This window comes from Channa argus, chromosome 7 (genome assembly GCF_033026475.1).
Source record: "Channa argus isolate prfri chromosome 7, Channa argus male v1.0, whole genome shotgun sequence".
Lineage (NCBI taxonomy): Eukaryota > Metazoa > Chordata > Actinopteri > Anabantiformes > Channidae > Channa > Channa argus.
This window is the reverse complement of record NC_090203.1, coordinates 15,503,793-15,530,296: the sequence shown is the minus strand read 5'-3', so window position 1 is coordinate 15,530,296 and position 26,504 is coordinate 15,503,793. Positions and strand designations below refer to the sequence as shown.

At 37.9% G+C, this 26,504-nt stretch overlaps 1 protein-coding gene across 2 annotated transcripts in view; it reads right to left on the bottom strand.

Moving 5' to 3' along the window:
• Positions 1-20,665, bottom strand: part of lars2 (leucyl-tRNA synthetase 2, mitochondrial) — a 29,639-nt gene extending 8,974 nt beyond the window's left edge. Inside the window, exons 1-12 of one of the 2 annotated variants that reach the window (XM_067511889.1) lie at positions 20,513-20,665; positions 17,378-17,619; positions 15,862-15,993; positions 10,339-10,430; positions 8,928-8,988; positions 8,716-8,805; positions 8,328-8,471; positions 4,134-4,241; positions 3,001-3,160; positions 2,475-2,579; positions 1,915-2,030; positions 1,509-1,792 (exon numbers count right to left, since the gene is read on the bottom strand). In XM_067511889.1, the coding sequence (XP_067367990.1) occupies positions 1,509-1,792; positions 1,915-2,030; positions 2,475-2,579; positions 3,001-3,160; positions 4,134-4,241; positions 8,328-8,471; positions 8,716-8,805; positions 8,928-8,988; positions 10,339-10,430; positions 15,862-15,993; positions 17,378-17,608 (1,523 nt within the window). In that variant the 5' untranslated portion in view covers positions 17,609-17,619; positions 20,513-20,665. Of the gene's footprint in view, positions 1-1,508; positions 1,793-1,914; positions 2,031-2,474; positions 2,580-3,000; positions 3,161-4,133; positions 4,242-8,327; positions 8,472-8,715; positions 8,806-8,927; positions 8,989-10,338; positions 10,431-15,861; positions 16,010-17,377; positions 17,620-20,512 lie in introns of those variants that run through there. The other variant, XM_067511890.1, reaches the window with a different exon arrangement.
• Positions 20,666-26,504: the final 5,839 nt, after the last annotated feature.

Sequence of the window (26,504 nt, the reverse complement as noted above, 5' to 3'; positions counted from 1 at the left end):
TCGATGAATAAAGGGAACAAATTTCCACAGACACTTAACAACAGGGAGATGGAAATACGGGAGTTAATGACATCTTTGCGATTATAGCCATCAATCACATGTGATGGGTGGAATTATAGTAGCTTTGTGGAAGTGAGTGAACACAATCTGATGACTTGTGCCATCTGCGACTGAGTAGGCCACTGTTTTAATCAACATGGTGCCATGACAGTGATTAGTCTTATTCACAGAGGAATTCCCATGTCAGCGAGGAACTCTGGAGATGTAAGCTGAGTACACATCCTGCACTCTCAAATGCTTTCAAACTATCTCACTGAGATGTGTGTTTGTGATTATGCCTGTACACAAAAGGTAAATGTGTGTATGCATGTACAGTATGTGTGCATCTTTCCAGACACAGCGGGCTTATGTAACCTCTATCATCATCATCATCATCATCATCATCCCGTGCTGTTACTGTCATAGATGCCCCCCCTTACATAACCCCATCATAACAAAAGTGTTAATCACACAATTCACAGGCTCGCCCTCAGTGCTCTGTGTTCTTGCAAAAATGTCAGTCCTCTCAGACTGCCTGACAGCCAGCTCATTTATGTTTGTGCTGGTCTCCTGAGGAAATACGGAAAGTACAGAGGAGAGACTGTCACTTGAGAGGAATTACACATAATTCAATTTTCACTCCATGATGGACAGGATCATTTTCCCGATTGCTTATGTAGAGCCAAGAAAAAATAATAATAAACGCTCACCCTACCTTTCGTGCATCCTATGTACAACATCACACAGCTGAGCAAATCTTCTAATTTCCTAATGTTACCGTGCTTCAGGAGATGGCTCATGGGAACTTTGGAGGGGTGGTTTTCTCATTGTGCAAATGGGGTCTGAAACCCTAATGCTTTTGAGCAAGTGAAATACACGCACACTTTGACTTTGATCTTATTTTCAGTCCTATTCAATTTATACGTGACAACCTTTTATATTTATCTTTAGTTCAATTAAAAAACTTAACTAAAATAACTATTAATTTAATTTGGTCAGTTGGATGAGTGTTTTGGCTACACATGCATAAGAGTACATCTAAATATTTTTATAATTCATTTTAATGAGAATAGCTGTACAAGTTGACGAGCTGATGAGCTTTTTCCAAAAAGGAATCCACTAAATATAAGAATCTCTAGATACATTTAAAACTCAAGTGTAGACTTTGAGCCAACTTGAACAAGGATACAAAACTGTTTTTCTCAGCCAATGAGCTGCAGCTGACAAGTTCTGTCCGTAAACAAATATATGTACATCCACAGTTTCAGAAGAACTTCTTAATGATTACAGTTTGGACTCAGTGAGAGTAAAGTCTGTCTGTAAACTTCTGATAGCATGCTATATAACTCTAATGCCTACTGCTACTCCATGATGTCACGGGTTGATGAGAACATTATCCATATAAACAATTTAGAAGGGTGTCTGCATGGGGGATAAAACAATGCATTGCAATGATGCAAAGTTCTCACCTGGGACATTTGCAGTTAACCCAGTTGTGAGCAGTCTCCAGAGGCGACGCCCCCTTTCCTGTAAGAGATGGCAGCTTTGGCAGAACAACCGGTAACTCCTCCTCAGGCACTGCAACAGTACCACAAGATCCACAGTGCACCACAGGGATGGGTGTGCCCCAGTATCGCTGTCTTGATATTAACCAGTCCCTGAGCTTGGAACTGGTAAGGTGGCCACCGACCTCCTGCTCTCTGGCCTTCTGGGTAATAGAGTCAAACGCCTGCTCTCTAGTGAGGCCGGAGAACTACAGGAATTATATAAATAATATAAATATAAAAAACATATAAATTGATAAGATACTTAAAAGTAAAAATTAACTGTTTACATATGAGCTAAGATGTGGTCATCAAAATCAACACTGCAGACCTCCTCTGAGTTGATCAAAGTTTGTATCCCATCTTCATTGTTATTTAGCACCTTGGTCCATCTCAGATTTAGAGCTCTGGCCACTGACAGATCTTCCTCAGTACAGTCTGGGATACCTGAAAACACAAGTGCATCATGAACAGGTCACATATTTAAAAAGAAAGCACAAACCAAGACACATACATAAGTGATCCCTTGAGAGAATAAGAAAAAAATCCTCCTGGTGGTGATGTTGAGCATGTTGTGATGTGACTAATCCTTAACTGTCCCTTGGGTTCCACCTCCACACTACGTGAGACACACACCCAGTGGCTTTTATATCCTTACAGCAACAACAACTTTGTATAGCACAGACATAGAACAAATACTTATTTTCTAAATGTTAGGAATGCTGGGCCGGTCACAAAATTTCCAAATAAATCTTTTACCTTTTTGGGGAAAATTAGTTTAAATTAAATTAGGTCGTCAAATATTTGAATTGGTTCATATATTCTATCTACAGTATCAGCCCAAAATCCATATGGATTATAATTTCCTATGTGCAGAAACTGATAACTTACCAATAACAGTGTCTAGATAGCCATCAAATGCCTCCTTGTGTGAGATGACCACTGGAACCTCGTGGCCAGTGAACAAGTTGCGAGCACTGACCTTTGTCAGGGAGTCTGAAGAGCATAGATCATTTCATTATCCATTAATCATCCACAACTGAGACAGAAAAAATGCAGGGGAATCCCATTGAATGTACACTCAATTAACTACAGCCATGCCATGTTAGTTTCGTGTTTAAAAAATGTGTAGAAAAATTCACATAATTCTTAGTCTTGTGAGGACGTTTTCACATTTGAATGCATTTTGTCAATTACGCACTGCTCAGTACAGAACAAAGATAATATGCAAAGGATCACAAAAACTTATTCAAGATTGCATGTGTAAAGTGGGGGGAATGTGACCTTTGTAAGCAATTAATCATAGTGCTGGCAAGAAAAATTATCTAAATCGTGAACTTCCTCAAACAAACAAAAAAATACTAATGCACTTTAACAAGATACCCATACACAGGGATCGGTGCAAATTGATGCTTACCTCTGCCTGGCTGAAAGGCTTTCTCCAGGGTGGAGCGGACTGAGGTGCTTCCGTGCAGCAGCCTGTGGGAGGGCAGGATGGCCAGGTAAGCTGCTCCGAACACCATCTCTGGGTAGGAGCAGTATGCTGACAGCGTCTCCCCCGTCTCCTCACCATTCACCTGGAAAATATTGGAAGAAGTATTTGGGAACCTCCCAGATCATGTTGACAGCTGCAGCCGAGTTACACTGAGGGCGGCTGTATGACTCCTCAGGCTGTCAGACTAAGTGGTGTAAATGATCATGTCTACCATGTTCTACGATGAGCAGGTTAAAAAGTAAGTTATGTTCGGTCATAATTACCATTTCAGACACAGAGACATTTTTTCTTAATACTAATAATTGATTTTAGTGCTGAAACAATTCAGTTAAAAATTTGTGACCAGAAAGTAAAATAAAGTCAAACCTCAAATGCTGAGCTACTGTTACTGAAAACTTTTTTTTTTAGCAATGCAATGACATCCCAATAACTTTGTTTTAATTTATCCTGTCTAATATTTTCCTACTAAAGAATGGCAACAATTTTGGCCATTATATATAGATAGATAGATAGATAGATAGAGAGATAGAGAGATAGAGAGATAGAGAGATAGAGAGATAGAGAGATAGAGAGATAGAGAGATAGAGAGATAGAGAGAGAGAGAGAGAGAGAGAGAGAGAGAGAGAGAGAGAATATGAAGACATTCAAGAGAGTGGTTTAATAAAATGTGCTCACAGGCTTCTCAGCTGGCTTTTGTGACCACTCAGTTTAAAACGATTGACGTGTGAAGAACTGCAAACACGGCTTACAGAAAACTCAACACAAACTAATCTATGACATGTTTGAGGAAAATTCCCACTTGCAGATGGATGTACCTGCTGAATCCGAACAACAAATTGAAGATTTTTGTGTATTTGGTACAAGATTTGTAATAGAAACACAGGGTGTTGAAGAATCTAAAATAGAGAAAGCAATCAGTGCTTGGAGGGAATAAGATGAAAAACAGAGGGTGGATGAGGGGACAACAGAAAATCTGGTGGTGAAAACAGATTGAAAGAAGGCAAGAATAATGAATAAGTAAAAAGTGAGCAGGGGAGAAGGGTGTTGAGATTTACCTTGAGTTTGAAATCGAAGTAGCAGCCGGTGCACTCTCCAATCCAGTTTGCCTGCATGGCTTTGACCCCGTACCACTCTGGAAGGTCTGCCAGAGCATCCAGGAGAGGCTGGGGACGGATAGGAACAAAGACACAAGTTTTCTACTTAAAACAAGTTTGCAAAGAGCTAATTTCCCACTGTACTGTGAAAAAGAGATACATTTTGAAAGGGGGCCACCAGTTCCTTGTGAGTACGTGGCTGTCTAGGATAATGTCATTGACTCAAACTCTCGTGGCCTCTTTCAAAGCCTAGCCAATTTATTCTGACAAAGCAGCAGAGTCGAACAGGTCAGATTATGCAGCTAGTGAGGGATTTTTAAAAATCCTGACCTCCACTCACCCTTCTTTCTCTGATATTACAAAGCAATGGGCTGTAAGTGTGCACACTTCCTCAATCTCACGCGCATGCTCCACAACAGTTATTGTGCATGATTAAAGGAAGCTATGCATATCAATGAGGATGAGGCCAAAAAGCCAGAAGCTGGGCTAAGGCCAGAGATGTTAAAACTCTCTGTTTCCTTTTCGGTCTGTCAAAACCTGTTAATCGAAATCCTCCTCACAGTGCCACTCAGCAGGCAGTACCTCATTGCAGTGATATCAATACAAATGTAAACACTGACCATAGTCATCACGAGCATGGCTGCAGAGAATGTCAGCCATGGATTTTTTAGTAAGTACCATTATAGGCTATTGATTTATTCAACAATATGTATTTTGGTTATTTTTATGTTTATTATAGTTTTATAAAAGAATTTATTAAATATTAATAATGCTTTTAAAATTATTATCACTATTAGCAATACTGATAACTAAACATGGAAAACATTATGACTCATAAAAGAAGGGGCAAGAGAAAGTAAAAGGAAAAAAAAATTATGTGAGAAAAAAAACTTATTAAACACAAATTATTTATTACCTCCATGCTTTCACTTTATACAACATGATCACTCACCCCATTGTGTTTCAAAACATTCAACATTAAATCAGACTGCTTTAATAAATTATATGTAAGTAATCTGGTTAACTAATTCTTTCCATTTGTCTATGCATCAGCTTCTTTGTTGTATCCAGTTTTATTATGACTGTCAGCTCCTCATTTTTGAAGTAAATATTTGTCTCTTTGCTCCACTGTACCACCACTAACATAATCACAGTACAAAAGTTTATAAAACCTTCTACTGTATTCCCATTTTGTAGTCTTGTTTAATGTTTTGTTTTGTTTGTGTCTCACGAATGACATACTGCGTCTGCATTTTCTGTGTATTTTCTCCATATGTGTGAGGGAATTGTTCTTGAGTTTTACTACAAAAGTTCCCTTATTGCTTATTATCAATTAAAATATCTAATTATTTTACCCATTTTTGCTATGCTGTAATTTGTCGTCTTGAACTAAAAGAAATGCAATATTCCGACATTAGTACATCGAAATTTCCTAAAATGAAATGGTTAAAGTCAAGTCACTGCAATGCCGAGGATGGACAGGATCAGGAATGAGGACATCAGAGGGACAGCTTATGTTAGAGGTTCTGGAGATAAAGTCAGAGAGGCCAGATTGAGGTGGTTTGGACTTGTACAGAGGAGAAACTGTGATTATATCAGTAGAAGGATGTATGGATGAGGTTGTAGTTGCCAGGCAGGAGGTCTAGAGGAAGACCAAAAGGAGATTTATGGATGTAGTGAGGGAGGACATGAAGTTAGTTGGTGTGAGAGAAGTTAGATGGAGGCACATGATTCGCTGTGGCGACCCTGAAAGGGAACAGCCGAAAGGCAAAGAAGAAGAAAGAAGATTTCAATAATACTGACACCTGATTATATTTAAAAAGTTCTGTTTTTTTCCAACATAATTTCTAAATTTCATTGTAATTCAAAGAAGTCAGCTAGTTATTTGCTCTAGATAGGGAAAAAAGAGACATACATCCCAGCATGACTAAGAGGCCCTTAAAGAAAACACAGCCAAGTTGTTACCAAGTGAAAAAAGAAAAAGCAATGACAGATTACCACTGATGGCTTTGAAGTAAGAGGCAGTAAATGTTTTTACTTTCCTGGACTAGAAAATATAGTTTGGAAGTGAATGATGTACAGCAAGGACAGTAGTCTCCATGGCAACAAAGAAAAGCTTGAGAGAAAAGTGGTATAGCAATAATGCAGGACTGTGTTTGTGTGTCTATGAGAGAGAAAAATAAATCAAGTACACAAAACTATTACATAATGCAGCCATGCAGGTAGAGGCATTTTCAATGATTTGAAACAAGAAACTCCAAGTTACATGCAGTCTGTGTTTAGAAGCTACGCAGACATTTGTGCATTACTGCACTTCAGCATTGCAATGAGTTTGTGAATCATTTAGATGTCAGTGTGATATAATAGGCAGGAGTGCAACAAGTGTGATTATGCATGAAATTAAAAAACTCTACTGCTGCCATGAGATAATTTAGCATCCTACAAACATCAAAAATATCAATCTTAGTAATAACATGCAGTCATCTGTGTCCTGGAAGAAACAATAAGGTTATGATTCACGAAAAAAACTCTCTGTGTCCAATGTGGCAGTCTGACAGCTGAACCGATGACAACTGAATATTGCATTGTAATATTGTCTGAAGTTAATGTTGTCTAACAGACTCGAGCATGTGTACAGGCGAGCAGACAAACACACACGCAGGAAATCGCAGTCCAATTACAGCACTTTTTTTTTTAAATGTGGCTTGCTCGGGTTTGACATGGTCCTCCTTTCTTTCCATCTGTCTTTCTCACTTCTTTTCCTCAACACCTTCCTCTCCCTTCTTCCCACTTCTCTGTTCATCAAAAGAAAATTAGAAATGCAAGAACACATTGTCACAGTAGGCTGCTTCCACCTCCACTCACACCTCTGACACAACATTGGCGACTTCACTGACGCCTGACTACGGACACAGGGGATTTTTTTTTTTTTTTAAATCAAATGACAAAATTGCCAAAGAAATTAACAAACCCACAGAGGACAAACTTGTGTTTTAGCAGTTTTTAGAAAATTTATTTAAACCTACATATTTTTTTGTCACCTTTTTCAGTGCAGAAATAATAAAGTGTTTATACTGACTTTACACCGCCCAGGCACCGGTTTTTATTTTCACATACTATATTTTGAAAATCCACTCACATAAACGACAGACTTTATTATACTATAAACTTGGACTGCCTTTCATGCGCAAAGTATCAGTTTGTCTCACCAATATGACAGGAACATGTGGATCTGAAACAACTGAAATGAACTGGTCAATCGACAGCAAAGACTGCAATTGTTTGGATAATGCATACAAGATATTTTTAACGAGCAATGTCAATCTTTCTCTGCTTTTACCTGCTTACATATGACAGCACATTGTATATAATTGTAAGCATAATGGTTGTGGTTTCAGGCAGACAAAACAACACATTTTAAGATGTCACCTTTCAGCCCATTGTTTGTCCAGGGTCCCCTCGAAGGCTCCCTCTGTACACTGAGTGTGTTTGTGCATGCTTGCCTACATGTACTGTACATATATATGGACTGCATGTATAATGCATAAACAAGTGATTCATATAGGTCCAAAGGGGAAAAGTTCACTTTGCATCAGATCTGTTTATCACTGTGCTAAAAAAGTTGGATGCTTGTCATCAGTCAGGCAGGAAGCGTGGTGGTATTACCCAGGCTCCACAAACCTTTCTTGCCTTGTTCAGGAGATGCTAGTCTACAAATGATGATCACCAGGGGTCTGATTGCAGAACCTGAGAGGCAGGGCTGCAGCTGCTGCTACTAAAGTGTCATGAAAAGACATGATTGTTATCAGAGGGGTTCCCTGGTCACTTTGGCCAATATGAAGCTGGAGACCAGTCATTCAGACAACTCTAGTCTCTAAAACGCACGCACGCACGCACGCATCAGAAAGTATTCACATTTCTGCACTTTTTGTGAGCTTGATTGTGTTACAGATATAATTTTGCCCATGAATCTGCACTAATTCTATCTATAAAGACAATTTATAAATACATACGTTTAGATTATTAAAGACAAATAATAATACAAATCTAAAACCCTTTGCTATGGCGCTCCAAATTGGTCAGGTACAGGCTTTATAGTTTAACTTGATTTTAATTTCACATATATACGCAAACATGCACACCAAACAGCCATACCTTGGCATAATTTGTGGTTTTGATGAACCACTGTGTGAGCAACCTCTGCTCCACCAGAGCACCAGACCTCCATGAACGACCATTTTCATCCACCTGCTCATCAGCCAATACTGTCTGGTCAATGGGGTCCCAGTTCACCACAGCCTGGACACAAACACACAAGAAATACAGAAAAATCTTACGAAGCAGTTATATGTATAAGACAGTCTAAAGGCTTATTTCAAGGCCCCTTTTTATTAAAGTTAATCACAGGTCTTCTACCAAGCACTCTTTTTTCAATTCATTCTTATTCTACCTCTCTCAACTATTTCTGCAACTGTCAGTTCCTTCAAACCTAAACTAATTATATTATTCCTTTCAAAAGAAAGCCAGAATTGGCCATTCATACCTCTTTCTGATATGCCAGCCCTGCTTCAAAGAGCTTGATAAACAGATACTGTGTCCACCTGTAGTAGTCTGGAAGACAAGTGGTCACCTCCTGTCAGGGACAGCCAGAGTCAGGTCAGCAGTGTGAGATGTCACACACATGCAAGAGTGAGACACCTGGACTTAAAAGATGCCCACCCCTCTGTTTGATGCTGGGTTCTTTTATCTACTCACCCGGTCCCAGTTGAAGCACAGACCAAGGCGGTCCAGCTGCTGACGCATCAACTCTATGTTACTGAGGAAGGAAGAAAAAACAGCAATGTTAGGGAAGGCAGGGATGGGCAGAGGGGCGCTGGGAGTTCAAACACATGTCCATTTCCCAAATTAATCAAAAGTGCCCCTCTCTTATATACTGTGGCATTGGTTGAAATTTTCTGGTTTTCTGCATACATTAATCATGAAATGTGATCTGATCTTCACCAAACTCACAAATATTAACAAACACTATATTTGTTAGCTGAAAAACACAAACATGATCATGATCTTCCATGTCATTCTTAAACCTTTAAACGTACAAAGTGATAAAGTAAAGGCGGATATAGTAATGGCAACACTAGGCGTCTAGTGTCACAAAACATCAACTGGAGTCACCTGGAGTCTAATCTATACAGAAAACACAGTGAGGTAAAAAAAAAAAAACCTAAAGTGGCAGTTAAAGGCTTGAAGGATTCAGTGGAGTTGGTTAACATCTCTGTTAATTTAACATGGTATGGCATCCATGGCAGAAAACTACAGAAGAAGCCATTGCTCTCCAAAAAAAACAACAGTGCAGAACATCTGTAGTTCTCCTCTACAACACAAGGAAAATGTCTTATGTACTGATGAAACAAACAAATTATTTGAGAAGAACACACAACACTACATATGCCATAAAAGGATAGCCCTGTACTGACATGAAAACATCATCTCAACAGTGAGGTAGGACGATGATTTCAGGCTGCTTTGCTGCCTATGGATCTGCCTTCCCAAGTTTATCAAGGTTTACTGTAGGATAATGTCAGGGTGGCTGTGAGCAAGCTGAATCTCAAATAAGCTGAGCGATGCAGTAGGACATCTCATCACAGAATGGCTTCAAAGACACAAAATAATTAAAAACATGAAGGATCACGTCTCTTTGTGTTTTGGAACTGTATAACTTTAGTGCTATTAGAATTATGTATCAGTTTTTAGCACAACATGACCTATCTTGCAAGGTTTGTTACAGTGATGTCACTTTACATTACATAAAGACCAAGAATCCAAAAATATGTGGAATTGCTCAGGGTTTCCGGTGAAATGCTAAACAAACCTGCCTTTTTTCTTTGTAATGGTAAAAAATAACACCATTACTTAACAGCAGTAGTATACTCAGAAATGTGAGTGTAAAGCACATTGTCTGCTTACAATGTCTACTAGGCAAATAATAGGTAGGATGTATTTATTATTCATGACTGTAATACCGGAACATAATTCAAATTAGCTCCATACTGTTACATGCCCCCTTCTGTATCTGAGCCCCTGTACCTGAGAATCTCTCTGCATGAAATCCCTGAGGGTGCAACTAAATGATGAATGCTAATAGGAGCCGATGTAACATTTCATGTACCTTTTAGTCCACTCCTCTGGGTCAAGACCTCTCTCAATGGCTGCGTTCTCAGCTGGAAGTCCAAAAGCATCCCAACCCATTGGATTCAGCACCTGCAAATGCAGTTAAAGGCTCTCTATAAGAGGTGAAATCATCAGTGAATCAACAATTAATCAATTACTAATCATTTATTTTGATATGATTAATTTAATTGTGCAAAAACTATTTTTCAGTTTTCTTTAACTTGATAAATGTGAATATTTGTTTTCTATTATTACTAATTAAATATGATGACACAACAAGCTACTTCACCATGGGCTCTGGGGAAACTGACTTTAATAACGTGCAAATGTTTCAAACTACTAAAGGGCTTCCAAAAATAAAGCAAAATAAAGAAAAACACTTTTTTCATGTGCAGTGGGCAAAGATCTCACGCCCTAACCACTTTAACCCTTCCATATTATGTTGTTTCCCACAAATATTGTCTTGATTATTAAATTTTTTCTTTTTTGTTATGTCACAAACTCATTCTGACACCTGCATGCATGTATTGAAACTCAGATTCAAGATGAGCATGGAGAACTTTCCCCCCTCAGCAGATGAATTTGAAAAACCTTCTGGGATCAATCTCTGCACATAGAACAGCTTGCACAGTGAGGCTGAAAAAACTTCAATAACAATAAGCAAAACACGTTTGTGAGTGGAGGGGGATCTCAAATGACACAAAGAATGATAGAGATTTTGAAAATTAGGCTTTTGCTTAATTTATCCTACATGTGACAAGTAAATTTATGAAAACCATCCCAATTACAAGGAACATATCTACTGCAGGAAAGTTATTCCGCAAAAGCACAACAAAAAAAAAGCTGGGTTTTCTAACGCACCTTGACCCTTATACGATAAAATGTTTCCTGCTGCATCTCATCTCTATGCAAACTGATTTTTTCCTGTGACTGCAGCTGTTATAACGTAAAAGCAAATCAAACACACGGTTCAGTTTAAAATGAAGATCAGGATGTGACTTTTGTATGCAAACCAGCTCACTTCAAATTAATTTTTAAGTTGTTTTCACACAAAATTACAATCTACTGTCACTTTGCCTCTGTCTATTTCTTGGTATCCATTTTATTGTCCCTCTCTAACAGACCCTCTTTGTTGTGAATCATTGTCAACTCAAGACGGCATCTCTTCCACTCTCTCTCTCCTTCTCCACTTCTGCTTCTTGCCTGTAGTTTTCTCCTCACTGAGCAAGAAACAAGATGAAAGCACAGGGGTCTAGGCCGTGCGTAAGTTAGATGAGAAGCAGAGTGAAAAGGAGTCGATGACTGGAAAGGATCATTGTATGGACTCCGATGGGTCTAAGGTTTCAGACGACATGGTATCCTTGGTAACCGCATAGGCCTCATTTGAAAAGCCTAGTGCTGGATGGCATTAGGCTAAGAACGCTTAGAGCAGCAGAACACTGTGACCGCTCAGGAGGGATACAGGACCCCAGGAGCAAGGCACAAGCCAACAACAGTCCATGTAAATAACAAGCAGAAAAACATACAATTTATTATGTTGTTTATTGCATGTAAGTACTCTATTAAAGTGAGACTTTATTCACGTGACTAGGGACACGCTGTGATGGACAGGCTGCGTTAGTGAGCTAAATTTTCAAGGTTTAAAGAGAGCAACAGCAGCACATTATCGTGTCACTGCTAATAGCTTCAGCTCCACTCATCCTCATGTCCACACAGAGCGTGAAGACTCCTCCATCTCTTAACTAACCTGTTATCATGGAGAATGACAGTACATTTCAGAGGATGAGTGACATGGGAAGACAGACGTGGGTGTGAGTGGAGGCTGATTTTATGACAATCTGTCCACTGTAATGTGGAGCAAGTCAGTGCCAACCATTGACAGATACATCCATCCAGACACTTCATGCTGATGACAATAGGGCCTCCAGTTCTGGGGGACTGGGTTTGTGAGTGTGAAGCCACTCAGTGTCCACCTACACAGTTCCAGCTTTATGCATCACTCGATCTGCAGCAACTTTGAAATTAAACTCCTGAATTTGTCACTTATCACAAAAATAATGGATTCGAATACAACGGACAACTAATATTCAGCTCTTTTACATGGACCTGATGAGAAATGTCAATCCTCACATCATGTCTGTGTGCTAAATGCAATCCCCTCCAAATTGACAGCATAGCTAGTTCATTTGATTTTACTGTACACTGACAAGATCACAAGATGGATATTAGAAGACATTTCAGAATTTCAGTTTTCATTTGATGGTATTTACACTTCATTACAGTAAACAATATAAACGATGGCAACTTCTGTATTAAATCTTATCATATCATTTCATATCTTCCAAATGTATTCAAGCAGTGATGTTTAACATAAATTTAAGCAAACTTAGTATTTGATTACAAATACTACTATTTGCGATAACTGAATCAAGCTTGTGACTCACTGACATCTTCAAACTGTTGGTTTCTACTTTAAATAGCTATTTCAGGCTTTTACTGCAGCCTCATTCATTTTCCGCTTGTTTTGGGTGGGTTCTCCCTTTAATCTCCTCTCCAGCAGATGAAATGCATGTTCAGTTGGGTTAAGATCTGGTGAAGCTTTCATTTTTATTCCTTCTTATGAAGTCCTATTTTATGCTAGCAGCATATTTTGGATCATGGTCTGGCCACATGATGAAGCTCCTCTCAATTAGTTTTGAATCCTTTCTTTATCAATTAAACAAATTGTTGTGGTATCCCTCTGAATTAATTGTACTGTGACCATTAAATCGTCAATAATTATTATTTATGTTATTGATAATTTATTGAGCTTCCTACAAAAACAGCCGTGCAAGGCCAAGCCATGACCGTAACCATGTTCCACAGATTTGTAAGGAGTGGATCATAAGCAGATTCTTTCTTCTTCCACACTTTGGTTTTTCCATCACTTTGATAGAGGTTCACCTGGGTTTAAGCAGTCCATAAAACAATGTTCCCGAAATTTTGTGGATCACCTATGCACTTTTTTGCAAACTCTATCACCGCTTTTTGATTCTGATTGCTGATGAGGCGTTTGCATCTTGTGGTATGGCCTCTTTTTCTGCTCAAGATATTTTCTTCCAGTGGTGGATCGCCATCCATTCAACTCTGCTCTTGGTTGTTGGTAACATTACAGTTGATTTGGGGTTTTTCTTGAGAGCTCTCACAATGTTTCTGTTATCAGCTGTTGTTTTCCTTGGCCAACCTGTTGTGTGCATGTTGCTCAGTATATCAGTGGTTTGTTTTTTTCTTTAGGATATTCCATTGGGTTGTATTGGCTACAGCTTCATCAATTAGAACTAGTTACCAGTTGACATATCAAGGTGTAAAAACCAAGAAGCGAAATCTAAAATTTGCAACTTTCATCTGATATAAGTTTTTTCATCTTAAGTCTCACAAATGTCCTCAGTGTACAGCAAAAACAAACAAATTAGTCTTGCTGATCCAGTACTTTCCACCTACGATCACCTTTACAGATCACTTAATAATATGTACCTTCTTTATTCAATCGATACTAAAGCCAGAGCATAAAGCATTTCTTTGTGGTTTGCCAGGTTGTTATGTGCTGGAGTATTTCTTGGCTGGACACAGCGAATTGCAGGGATTAAATACAGGACATAAAATTACTCAATAAGTGAAAATTAGATGTGTTGAACGTAGCATGCTTCACAGATGAAATACCTCTTAAATAGGAAGAACATGGCTCTCGGGTGTGACCATCAACAGAGACTACCTTCTTTAATTAACAGTGAATAGAGTAGACCATGCGCATACAGCGGAACATGGTTCGCATTCTGACAGATGCTGAGAGAAAGTACACTCCTGGGCAGGAAGTAGTTTCTACTCATGTGAAACCATTCTGTTTGGGGAGAAATCAGACAGACGCAGAAGGAATTTTCTCCAGATGGCAGACAAGATGCACACCAAATAGTATAAACTCCACCAGGAAATGAAAGAGAAAGAAAGAGTGGAGGAATAAAACAACTGGTGTGACATTGGTCATAGCTTCATCAACACCCACAGTGAACTCGACCCAGACAGAGATCTGAGTATCGACGGCTTTGATTTCAAATAGAGTTGCATCAGTAACACACTAAACAGCTTCAAATCAAAAGTATAGATTTTCTCCAATCATAACAGGGGACTTCATAGCATGGTTCAGTATCATTGCAGCAGTATTTACTAATATTAAGAGTATTTTAGAATTTGTAATTTGAAAAACTTTGAAAAAATTATCATAAACTTTTCTTAGCTTATAAAGCAGTATTTATATTGAGTAACCGTATCCAAAATCAGTGTCTTTAATAAGAGTATAAAAAGTAGTGCCTTTAAAAATCAGGTCACAGTAGCAGAAAATAGGGTTTTCTGCTACTATAAGCAATTATAAATATAAGTATATAGAATAAGGTTTTGTTCTGACAAATGCAGGGCCTATGCAAAAAATAAAAACCAAGTAAATGCATTCAAACAATTAAGCTACAAATTATACATAATTAATCTCTATTAAAACAATGTCCATGAAATGCAAATGAATGCTGTGGCAGTAGAAGTCAAATACAGCAAATTTAATAACATGCTGCCAGTGTAGTGTAATCTTCAGCCATGTAATTCAAAGATAGGGGAGTCAAGAGGATACTAATGGTATTTAAATAAATGCCACAGTTAGTACACAATATCATGCACACTGTCTGAGCAAAAAATGAGTAAAGAGACTTGAAGCATCACAGTTCAGAAAATGTGTGAGTGAGTGTAAACAGAGCGCAGCAGTGTAACGTCCCTGATATGAATGATATTCTTAATAACCTGTTGAATACATGAAGTAATGTGGATGAGAGGGGGCCAACAATGCAGCAAGACTTTTAAACAAAGAGTCTGGCAGTATGAAAGCTAGCTAAATTCATATTGACAATAATGTAGTGTATTGGGTTTTTTACCAAATAGGGAGAGCTCCATTAACTCTGAATGAAAGACTGACTCACTGTTCCAATAAAAATGTTAGTTGCCAGTAATATTATGGGAACAGCAAAAACAAATCTAAAATAAGTCAGGAAAGTGGATGCCTCGCAATAACAGTAGTTTGCCACAATACAATATGCTCCTCAGAATGCCCAAGGATGACACAGACAAAGACTTATAGTAAGGGGCAGATAACAAACAATAAAGTAACCCAGAGATACTGTATATAAAAAGTTAAAACCCCAGTCATAACTGACACATTCTTGGAATCATGTTTTGCTGCATTTTGGCCAAGAAAAAAACAAATTATATTTATATTTCAGTTGGTGTGAAAAAATTGCAGTGTGACATTTTCACATAAGTTTGACCTGTAATCTCTGTTCATATAAGAAAATATTAGTAACATAGTTCTAATACTAGCTTAATGAACAGTGTTACCTTCCTTTTAAGCTTTCATGTAAAGATAGGCTGGCTTGCAAGAGTGACGACATACTGTCCCACAAACCACGCACCATGGTAAAAGCACATTTGATAAAAGCAGACACACCTGATGTCCTCTCATTCTCTGGAAATGGCCAATGGTGTCACTGATGGTATACACTCGCACATGGCCCATGTGCAGTCGCCCCGATGGGTATGGAAACATGGAGAGGACATAAAACTTCTTCTTGTTGGAACCCTAGGAAAACCAAAGACTGTAAAAATAATGGACATTGCTATGAGAAATTAAAAGATCATAAAAACAGATTTTAATCCTGGCAGACTAAAGAAAACAGTGTAGCAAAAAAAGTCTCCTTTATCAGTCACTCTCTTTGAATGAGTCTTGTATGAAAGTCAGTGCATTAACCTGCTGAGGTCAGAACAGAAATATTAACTCATCACATATGAAGCGAGAGCACTGACTGACGTGTGGTGCATTACTGTATGAGCCTCTAACAGCGGCTGATTATAGTGTCAGAATCTGAACAGCAGCCTCGCTGATTATGGATGGCTCACATAGTCACAACACTGTAACCACAGCAACAGAGTAAGCCCTGGTTACACCCAGCTAAACATGATTACATGTAACTGGTCATGAATATATTAATAAATTAATTAGGACCAGCACGGTCATGAATGCACTTCATCACTGTCAGCCTGTTTCCGAGAGCCACATGTTCAGATCAGGATAAATCAGCTGCAGGAGATCAGCTAGAAAGGCAAGGGATAGTAATAGCTGAATCATTTGGATAATCCTGCCATTGAATAAATGGTTTAAAAGTGTTTGAAATGTATACATTTGTCTAGATAGAGTCATCTCTTTACCAAGGTTAGAGTATAACTCTAGTATAACTGAGTATAACTGGCCACATTATAATTAGTCACTGGACTGAAAATGTTCACTCTTCTAACAGTACTGATAGCTGTCCTAATAAGCACAGATCGAAAAGCAAAATCAAAAATTGTGTTAGGGGTTGTGCTCTTAAATCCAGGCCTCTGAAAGAATCATTTTAGCATCCAAAGAATCCCTGTGCTACTTTGATGTGTGGGCAGTTTTTTAGTGAACAGATCAAACATAAAGAGTAATTCTGAACACTTACAAGACTCAGAATAAATTTGTATGCACATGTGGTTTGAATATCATTCTTCTTTGAATATGGCATTTACACGAAACAGAAAAACATGGTTATTCGTATGTAGATGATGAAAACAGTATAAAAAATGTCTAAACATCTGTGTATGGGTCATGACTTCTTTACATGTGAGGGTTTCATGTCAAGGCTGCCTAAACTCTTGCTGCAAGCAGAGCTGAAACAAGCGTTTTCCTAACAGAAAATTAACTGATCACTAATATTCATACTTTTTTCACAGATGTGCCAAACAGATGACAGAAGATTTTCTACATAATAAAGGCATATTTTTTCTTCTCTGTCACAGTACTCTAGCCAGGATATGACTTGAAAACATATAACTTAAACTCTATTGTACACATGAACACATTAACAAAATACCTTGTGCATCTGATCCTACATGTGATTCTCCATTGATGTCACCAAGCTACAGACAACCAAAGGCTTTCTTACCATCTGCAGAGCATCCTTCCTGGACTCTTTCATAATTCGTGGGTGCCACCATTCTTCCACTCTGCGTCGGGTCTCTGTGCGATAGTCCTTCTCCCACACTCCTGTCTCACTGAAAAGGGTTCGGGTGCTGGGGCACAACACGCGGGTTACAGGACTCAGTAGAGAAGGCCGGATTTGGCCAGACCAGGCACCCAGGGGACACAGTGCCAGCCATCGCACTGAAAGCTGCATGGTTCTGGCACCTGAAACAGGGATAGTGGAGTTGAAATGCAAGGGTTTCTTGTCTACAGGTGAATGATTTAACACAGGAGACATCACATTTTCTTTACCACAGGGTCGTCTGTTGGGGGTAAAAGTGATGAACACAAGCATAATCCCATATAAATTGTTAACTGATTATCTTTGGGTTAAACTATGGGGTAAACTATTGGTCATACAAAATCAGGAAATCGAAAACTTTTGTGCAGCATGATTATATTTAAGATCAATTCAAGACATCCACAGAATTTTTACCAAACCAACGGGTTGTTTTTATATATCGCATTTTTACTTTTGAGGTCATCTTACAGTTATATCTTCCTAAAAATTTAGTTAGTAAAACCCTAAATATGTCCTGTACTTTTGTATTAAGTAAAATCATAATGGCTGTGTCCCACCTCTCATGCAATAAAAGTACAACAACACAGTCAGTAAATCTGAGTTCATCGTATCAGACTGAATATGTGAATCCACTTGCTGACAACAGAGTGACTGACAGCTTGGCTCTGCAGCTCTACACGTGTTATTTTTTTATTAACACCACTGCTGTTTCACAGTCTTTTTTGCACTGCATCACACACACATCAGTATGACTTTGTGAAATAAGAGCTAAATAAACTGGCTTCCTGCTCAGATGTGAGAATGATCAGTTGTTTTTCTTTTAACTCACTCTTCACATTTCTGCTGTTCTCTTTGTTATTACAGGATGCTAACTATTGCACCAGTCTCTTCACACTGCCTGGATGGTAGCTCCCATTTCCACACAAGAAGGTCAGACAGTCAAGTGCATATTAGAAAAAACCATTTGACCTAAATTTATCTTCCCATCCAGACACACGCAGACACATATAAACATTGTTTCCAAGGTAACCGGAGATATCTGTACCATCTCAGCTTCCCTGGCAGCCGAGGACAACTGCTGCTGACCTGACCTGTCAAGACAATATTTCCACAGCAGTGACGTATCTGGATCTTAGACAGTGAGACCTTTATAGCTGCTGAGGAGAAGAAAATGATCATGTGCAGGTCCCGACCCCAGACTGAGATAATTTTCTGCTATGAAAACAGAAAATCACAAGACATAAGGTCCTAAACCAGTCAGTGCAGAGGTGGGGACATACATGTAGAAAATCATCAGTGCCAAGTATAATTTTTAATAGCAGATCAGAAGATGGGAAATGATGTTAGCAACAGCAATTTTTTTTTAGCTTAGATGTAGTGGTACAAAGTGAAACAAGCACACATTATCACACCAGTCTGAAGAATTTACTGACCAGGACTAATAGTTTGAGGTTGAGAGTTGTCAACCTAATGAGTGCAAAACTCCTCTCTCCTCTCTTCTCCTCTCTTCGCTCCTCTCCTCTCCACCCTTCCACCCACCTGCTTTTGACTAAATTCTCTTGAGTATAACCCAACCATCGCAGCAGCCAACACTCCTCCCTCAGGCTAAGGCTAGTAGAGCCAAGCACTCAAGGTTGTGCACAGCTCTGACTGTGTGAGAGAGTGGGCTGAGGCGAGAGACAGAGAAAATGTTTCTATGGTGACAGGGCTCATCTGTTCGGGTGTCTCCTGTAAAGTTAAAACTTCTGGCTCTGATGCCTGCACTGCCAAAGCAGAAAAAGTAATCTGGAGAATTAACATTGGTCATGTCTAAGGCCTGTTGATGACATTAATAATTTTAGGACACAGACCAGAATATGTTTAAAAAAGAAACTCCTACATGGCAATAACTCTTGCACTCCTTGTAACTAATAGATTTAAATAATATCAATCATTTTTTTTATTGGCATCACTATAATTTTCTCAGCAGCAAGAAGTTACAAATGCAAACCTTAACCTGAATTGTGTTTGCTTTCACCCAGATGTACTGTGACATAAAATTAGATGATTAGATGAATTTGGGATTTTGTTCAAACTAATCAGTGTCAAACTTTATATGTCACTAACTTGGACTTGGGCATTATCTACCACTAATCCAATTTTAAAACATCATTGTTAATAAATACTACAGATAAAAAGATCTGTGAATTAATTGGCAGACAGAAAATACATTGGCAACAATCTTGCTAATCGGCACTTGGTTCAAATAATTTCTGAGCAATTCCTGAGCTGCTCACTGGATCCTGATTAAGAAAATGTAAGGAAAATTGGGACCGACAATTTACGCTATTTACATTTTAGAAACGAAATGGTAAACCATTTATTCAAAGTAATTAACAGTTCAGTGGATAATAAAAATAATCATTAGTTTCAAAATATGATATGAAAGCACCAGAGGTGATCACTAAAAGCAATGCATGAATGTTTGGTTAAACATGGTGGTTTATTGATTTTTTTTTTTCATAATGACCTAATCATTAGATACAATTAAAACTGCTCACTCAGTTCATTTTGTTGTTAACAAATTCACATCTCAGCCATGATCATTCTAGTTGCTACTAACAGTCATTTTCATTACAGATTATTGTTCCAATTATGTTGTTGATTAAATCTATAAAACGTGCATTAAATAATAAAAACGACTATCCTCTTTCTCAAAATCCATGATAACATGATAAAATATCTTGTTTAACTTCAATTTCAAACTGAGAAAAGTTGGAAATTTTCTCCTTTGTTCCTTTGTTCCATACAAAAATAACTTGGTAACACTCCACAAGGAAAGGGAAGGGATCTTCTCTGCTGAACACTGCAGTAATGATTATAAATCGGTTCTCTCTTAGCTAAAAATTAACATTTAACCAAACACCTGTTAAAACCTGTTTAAACCCTCCTTAGTTAGTATTAGTCTGTGTGAGTAGTTTATTTATGCTGCTTGTTCCTACAGCGAACATCAACAGAAGGAAAATTGCAGAAATATTTTCGGATGAACGTATTTACCGTCTTATTTCAAGATCCTTTAATTCCGCGTTATGGTTGTACTGTGATAAAAACAATAATCCATGTCATAAATGTCAAGTCCATCTTTAGAATCTGCAGTAAACCCGTTTCTGTAATCGTGACTTCTGTATAGACGCCGCCATCTTTCTTTCAATAAACTTTATTGACACGTTTGTGCTTGACAATGACAAAAACACGTGGGTTAAAAACACGTGCAGAATCCTCTCATTCAGTCCATGTTTTATTTTGGTAAAAACGAATCTTGATGTTTGTACCATCATTTACTAATGAAAGTCTTTATTTTATATATATATTTATATTTTTATTTCTAATTCTGTTTTTATAAGCCTTTCTTGGAGTTTTTAAGTTTAGGGTTTGTGTACAAAGTATGTTTAATTTGGGAAGGCTGAACTAGATAATGTGTCCTTTTGCTGTTTTATTTGATTTTCCTTGTACAACTTCACATAATTGTAAATGTTTAAAGATAACATCTGGCTGGAAGGCAGAAGGCCATGGGTTTGAATCTCACCCCACCAAGAGTGAGCCTGGATTAAAATGCGAGGGGAAGGGCATCTGGCATAAAAACTCATGCCAAATAAACGTGTCGAACACGTTCAGCTGTGGAGAACTGTTAAGGGACAAGCTGATCTTTATTGTTGTATTAAACATATCATTCATTTCTGTAGTGTTTGAGAAACATTTCTATACGTAATAAAAAATGATAGAAAACAAACAAGATGCAATAAAGAGTGTATATAATGTTTCTAAATAAAGTTTAATACACTTAGCAGGTGCGATAAGTGTGGTGTCACACAGAAATAGACAGTGGCAGTGGCAGTGAAAACAGAGGAAGAAAGACAGGAACAGAAAAAATTAAATGTGGAAAACAGAGAGACAAGAGAAGTTAAGAGAGAGGAAACAGGTTTTGTGCTGACCATTAATTGCAACATTTAACTGGATTCTAATGAATTCCTGCTACACATAAGTATGTTGACATGGTTTTAAAGTTATTGTTGCTGGTTGAGCATTTATCTTATCAGAGTAGATTCACTAAGTAGAACATGAATTGTAGACACTGAGCAAGAGCCCTTCAATGACAGAGATGTCCTGACAGCACCAAATCTGCCAAAATGTTTCTGTATAGATATTCCAAAATGTCTTAAAATGTAGGTGCAACATGTGCTGAAAGTAAAAGATGTTAAAAAAAATAAAATCCACAGCTACTAGACTCTAATGTTGTCATATCTTATAACACAAAGATTTTAGTGTTCAATATGCAGCGATTCAAGAATGCAAGGACACTTCTCATACAAAATGTTCCCACAAGAAAATGAGAAAAAAATATTAGTCATTCATCATTTGACTTTTTTAAGTCAGCCATAAAATCGACGACCAGTTACTGCAGTTACATGATATAACATAACATGACACAATTTAATGGCAGGGCCTCTAATTTAACACAGTCAAAGTGTTTGTTTTTGTGGGTTTATGATGAATCCACATATGAAATGTAGCTATTAGCACATATCGCTTTTTACTAAAATTGATTGCTGAATTTATCTTCCAGTGTGTCTCTTTCTCACAGACACACATTATCCAATAAAGATCAAGAGTACAAAAACAAATACTAATGATTTCTGTCCCTAAAGTATCTGATTTAGTTGCTGTGATATTAAATTCCAATATCATAATTAGCCCATTATAGTTGACATGGAGACAGATATAGAAAACATATCTGAGAACAACAGTGCATAATCTATTTGCTTGTTTGTTCATCTGTTCTGTTCTGGGATCATTGTGTTCTCAGCCATACTGTGTGCTCAGGGGCAGCCACACACATCAATAAACATGTGCCTCTACTTTGCTGGAGCAGCAGGGTTCTGTGTGTTTCACCTGGCTGCTGTGTCTGAAGCTCAAAAACACCCCCCCTCCCTTCACTTCTTTTCCTCTCTTCGTATTTGTGATCCAGCACTTTATCCAAAACAGCCAATCTGATAACAACTACAGATGGAGGCACAGCTGAACTTAATCGCAATGTTGCAGAGTTTTAATAAAAGTTAAAATATTACTACTACTGGCCAAACACCTGGTTTATTTTGGCAATGAGGGTCCTAAGCTGCGGTCAAATTGAGCCTCTGTTGTCCAAAATCTCACTGAGCTTAGAGTCGATTCAGCCTTCTAAAAATAATGTTTATGCAATTCAAAGTTGTCCAGCAGTGAATCCAGGGCTGACTTTCAATACCCTTCCACATTTAAGAAGATTAAAGCATTTCCATCTTGTTCTAAACATAGTTTTTGCAAAAGGTTATTATTGCATGTGTTCTAGAAAGCCATGTTTTAATGGGTTGTGTTTCTGCCTGTTCTTGTTTCATCTAGAGAATATCAGAACTTATATTTTAATTTTTCATGCATTTTTTGTACATACCAATGTTTGTAAACTTTATACAAAATACAGTGTACATCTGGATTCTTTATTGCAGCAGCAACTAAAATTAGAGCATAACTTTTCAAAGCAGCAGCTCTCTGACCTTTTCGAGAAAAAGACATTGGCACCAGAAGCTTCACGAAAGTAGCACTTATTTGTTTGACGTTTTACAGGTGTCCACTCTCCTGAGGAGCACCTTTTTTATAAAGTAAAATCCCCACATGTCAAAAAATTTAAAGTCCTTGCATCTAAATTTTTTTTTCCCAATTTAATCACGGATTCACTTATATGTTTTATACTCTTCCTAACAATGTATATATAAGTAATTTCCTGCAAAGGATTAATAAAGTATTTTTCTATTCTGTATAATCCATCAGAAAAGATAAACTATTGACAGAATTGGACCATTGACCTAAGGCAAGGTAATAATTTATTCTTTTTCATCTTTTTCAGCTAAGATATACATATGAATGGCACTTGTATGGATTGTTTTCTCGATGCAGTTTAAATGGTGTAATTAGCTCTGTAGGCCTGCCTCTGTGTGTTTGATGTGTGGGCCAGCTGAAGTGAAAGACACTTTGGCCTCAATTTGCACCTGAAAGCCCTCATCCTCTTGTCTTAGTTTAATTATGACAATGTATTCTCCTCAGTCTTTTTGCTTTAAAACAATCATGTAGTTGTTTGATTCTCTTTCTCCACACTCTGACATCTCTCTGGTGCTCAAAAACACTCCCACACATTTCCAAATGCTGGTCCCTCCACATCAGATATGTTCTGTAGACAATGTTCTGGTGAGAGGAGCATGAAAATGTAAATGACTTCCTTGTTCATTAATTATGCTATAAAAATGTAAATTGGTTTGGTGACAAAAATGCAAATGGGAATAAGATGAAGGTCTCATGTGCCAAAGAAGAATGCATGAAAGATTCATTTTCTCAAAACGTGGCTCTTTATTCAGGAAACCAAAAGTAGAGCCTGTTAGTGACTCCTGGTCAGCCTTAATCAGCTCTGAGCTGGGTGAGGTACCATTAGCCTGAGGAGTTTGTAACTTCTAATTAAAAAATTTGTACCAAACATTTAAAGTCAAAAACTGCACTCACACTTATATGTACAAATTAATTCTACAATATCATCTTACTTCTAAAATATCCACATAATTTTTTTTTTTTTGTAATACACTTACCCCTTTCTCAATGTAGGAGCCAGAGTCACTTCACATTCCACTTCTGCCCTATAAATGGAGTAATAAAAACCACAAATGCGATAGAAAGAATTTCACATCAGCAAAAGAATTAAACATTAGCTACAATATTCTCAGAAAAAATGCCAATGGTCCACTGAGACTGCATATGTGATCCCGACTTTTGTTCCATTCCACTGTCTGTGGGTCCCAAAGGAGGTTTCTAAAGTCTGAGAAGAGTTATCTTGGATTGGGTAACGAGAGTTTAAGAGACGTGAGCATTTACAAAGTACTAAACCATAAATACAAAGTATATGTTGAAGTCAACTGAATGTGACTGAACATTTTTCTTTATTGGTGAGTTGTACTTAGAGTAAAACTTAATTACTTTCAACCACTGTTTATGTTTAATCTGCATATTGTTTTGTCCACATATCATTTCATATACTACAAATTTAGCCTTTCTATTTTATTGATAACCTTCAAATGAGATCAATATGTGCTCATGAACACTTGCAGAAATTGCATTTTTACTGGATAAGATGATCATTTGTTGTTAGCTATTTACATCAACAGATTGCCATGGGGATCTGCAAGACCATGGAGTTGTACACTAATTGTTCTGTAACTAATTGCTCCAAAATAAGGCAAAGGGGTTGGGGATCCCCAGAGAACAAATTTTAAAATGTATGGTTTAGTGGAACAAGCTGTGGGTTACACAACCTACTTTTTTTCTGAGATAAGTAAAAGTCATGTGGCAGTGTAAGAAAATATGAAGAGGTAGGTCAGACTAGATGGTGCCAGTTTCTAATAAAATTCTTTAAAAACTCGTTCAAGCTCTAAACCTTCTCTGCCACACCATCTTTCTCTTTGAGGCCATGAGAACAGAGAAGTGAAGGACTCATGGCTCTGTTAATGGGAAATAGGCCCTGAAAATAACATCACACTTATCAGATTTTCTGATGTCAAAGGCATGCTAAGACCTATCAGCCTGCTCCCAGCCAGTCTTGGGGAGTTGAGATGGTGTGAGATTGCTCCTGTGGCCCACTTCTCATTAAGGAGAATGTGAATTGTGAATCAGAACACAGGTCAAAAAAAAGGTCACCTCGGACAGGTGATGACACATCAGCCCCCCAGTCCTCTCATTGGCTTCCTACCCAATCCATTGCAGTTTGGGCAATTCTGTGTGGTCATTCGTCATCTGTGCCTTTGCTGGTGAAATGCAATTGTCCTTCGATACAGGGAGAGAAGGCAGGATTAAGATGAGTTATTTGTCGCGGTAGGAACGGGGAGGCGTATGCTGGTGGAAAAGGGGAATGATTGGTGCTTTCAAAAGTGATTTGTTTGAAAAACAACAAAAGCTGCTTGTACTTGTAACTCAAAAAGCAATGTAGCAGTCCAAAAGCACACAACCTTAATGAAACCAAAAATGAACCATTAAAAGGCTTTGGGATATAACGGAGAATTGCTGCCATGCTGTTTTTTAAACCGTCTAAAATATAAAGAAGTGGAGCACTGAGAAAGGGCTGGCAACTGCAAAGAGGATCCGACTTCCCAGAAATGATTCCATATTTTTTTTGTGTTGTTTCCCCACAGATTTCCAGCAATAAACTGTCTTTGTTCACACAGATGTTCCCTAAGGACATTGAATCTCCATCTGCTTCTGTTCTATGATACGTATCATTTTTCTCCTATGTCATGTTGTCAGAGGAACATTATTTTAAAAAGCAGAGTAATTTGACCTGGAGCAGTCAACTTTCTCTAAGGACAGTCCTTGCAGAATCTAATGAGGAGAGTGTTTCTGCTTTTATGTTCATTAAAATTCCTGTGAACATGTTTTCACAATTTGCTTCTTACTGTGAGCAGTGGATTCCAACATGAACACAAAATAATCAGATAAAGTTAGCACTGTGGTTGTTATTTCACAGGAATGATTTCTGTGTTTGTGTTGTTTTCACAGGGCTCAGCTGAAAAAATGTTACACTATTTAAGCTTTCACTAACCAATTTTTATTTGATTGTGAAAGAAGATATGCAGACACTGTGCCATCATGCACCAGAATTTAGCAACGCATCAACATGCAGTGACTATTTTGCCATTGTTTGCTCATGTTGCCAGAATCCTGTGAACCAAATCGAATCAAACAACACCCAAACAATCTAGATTAACCAAAATGTCTTACAGTTATTTAAGAAAATATTCAGACCTTTTGTCTGTAGGGTGTCTGCAGTCAATAAAATGACACAATGAAAACGTTTGCTGATTTATTGACATTCAACAAAGTATGCCAGCTTAAAACAAACCAGATGAGGCATGCACTGGAACCACTCCATTCAATATGTTAAAAAAGATAAAAATAAATATTGAATCATTTTTAGAAAAGCTTT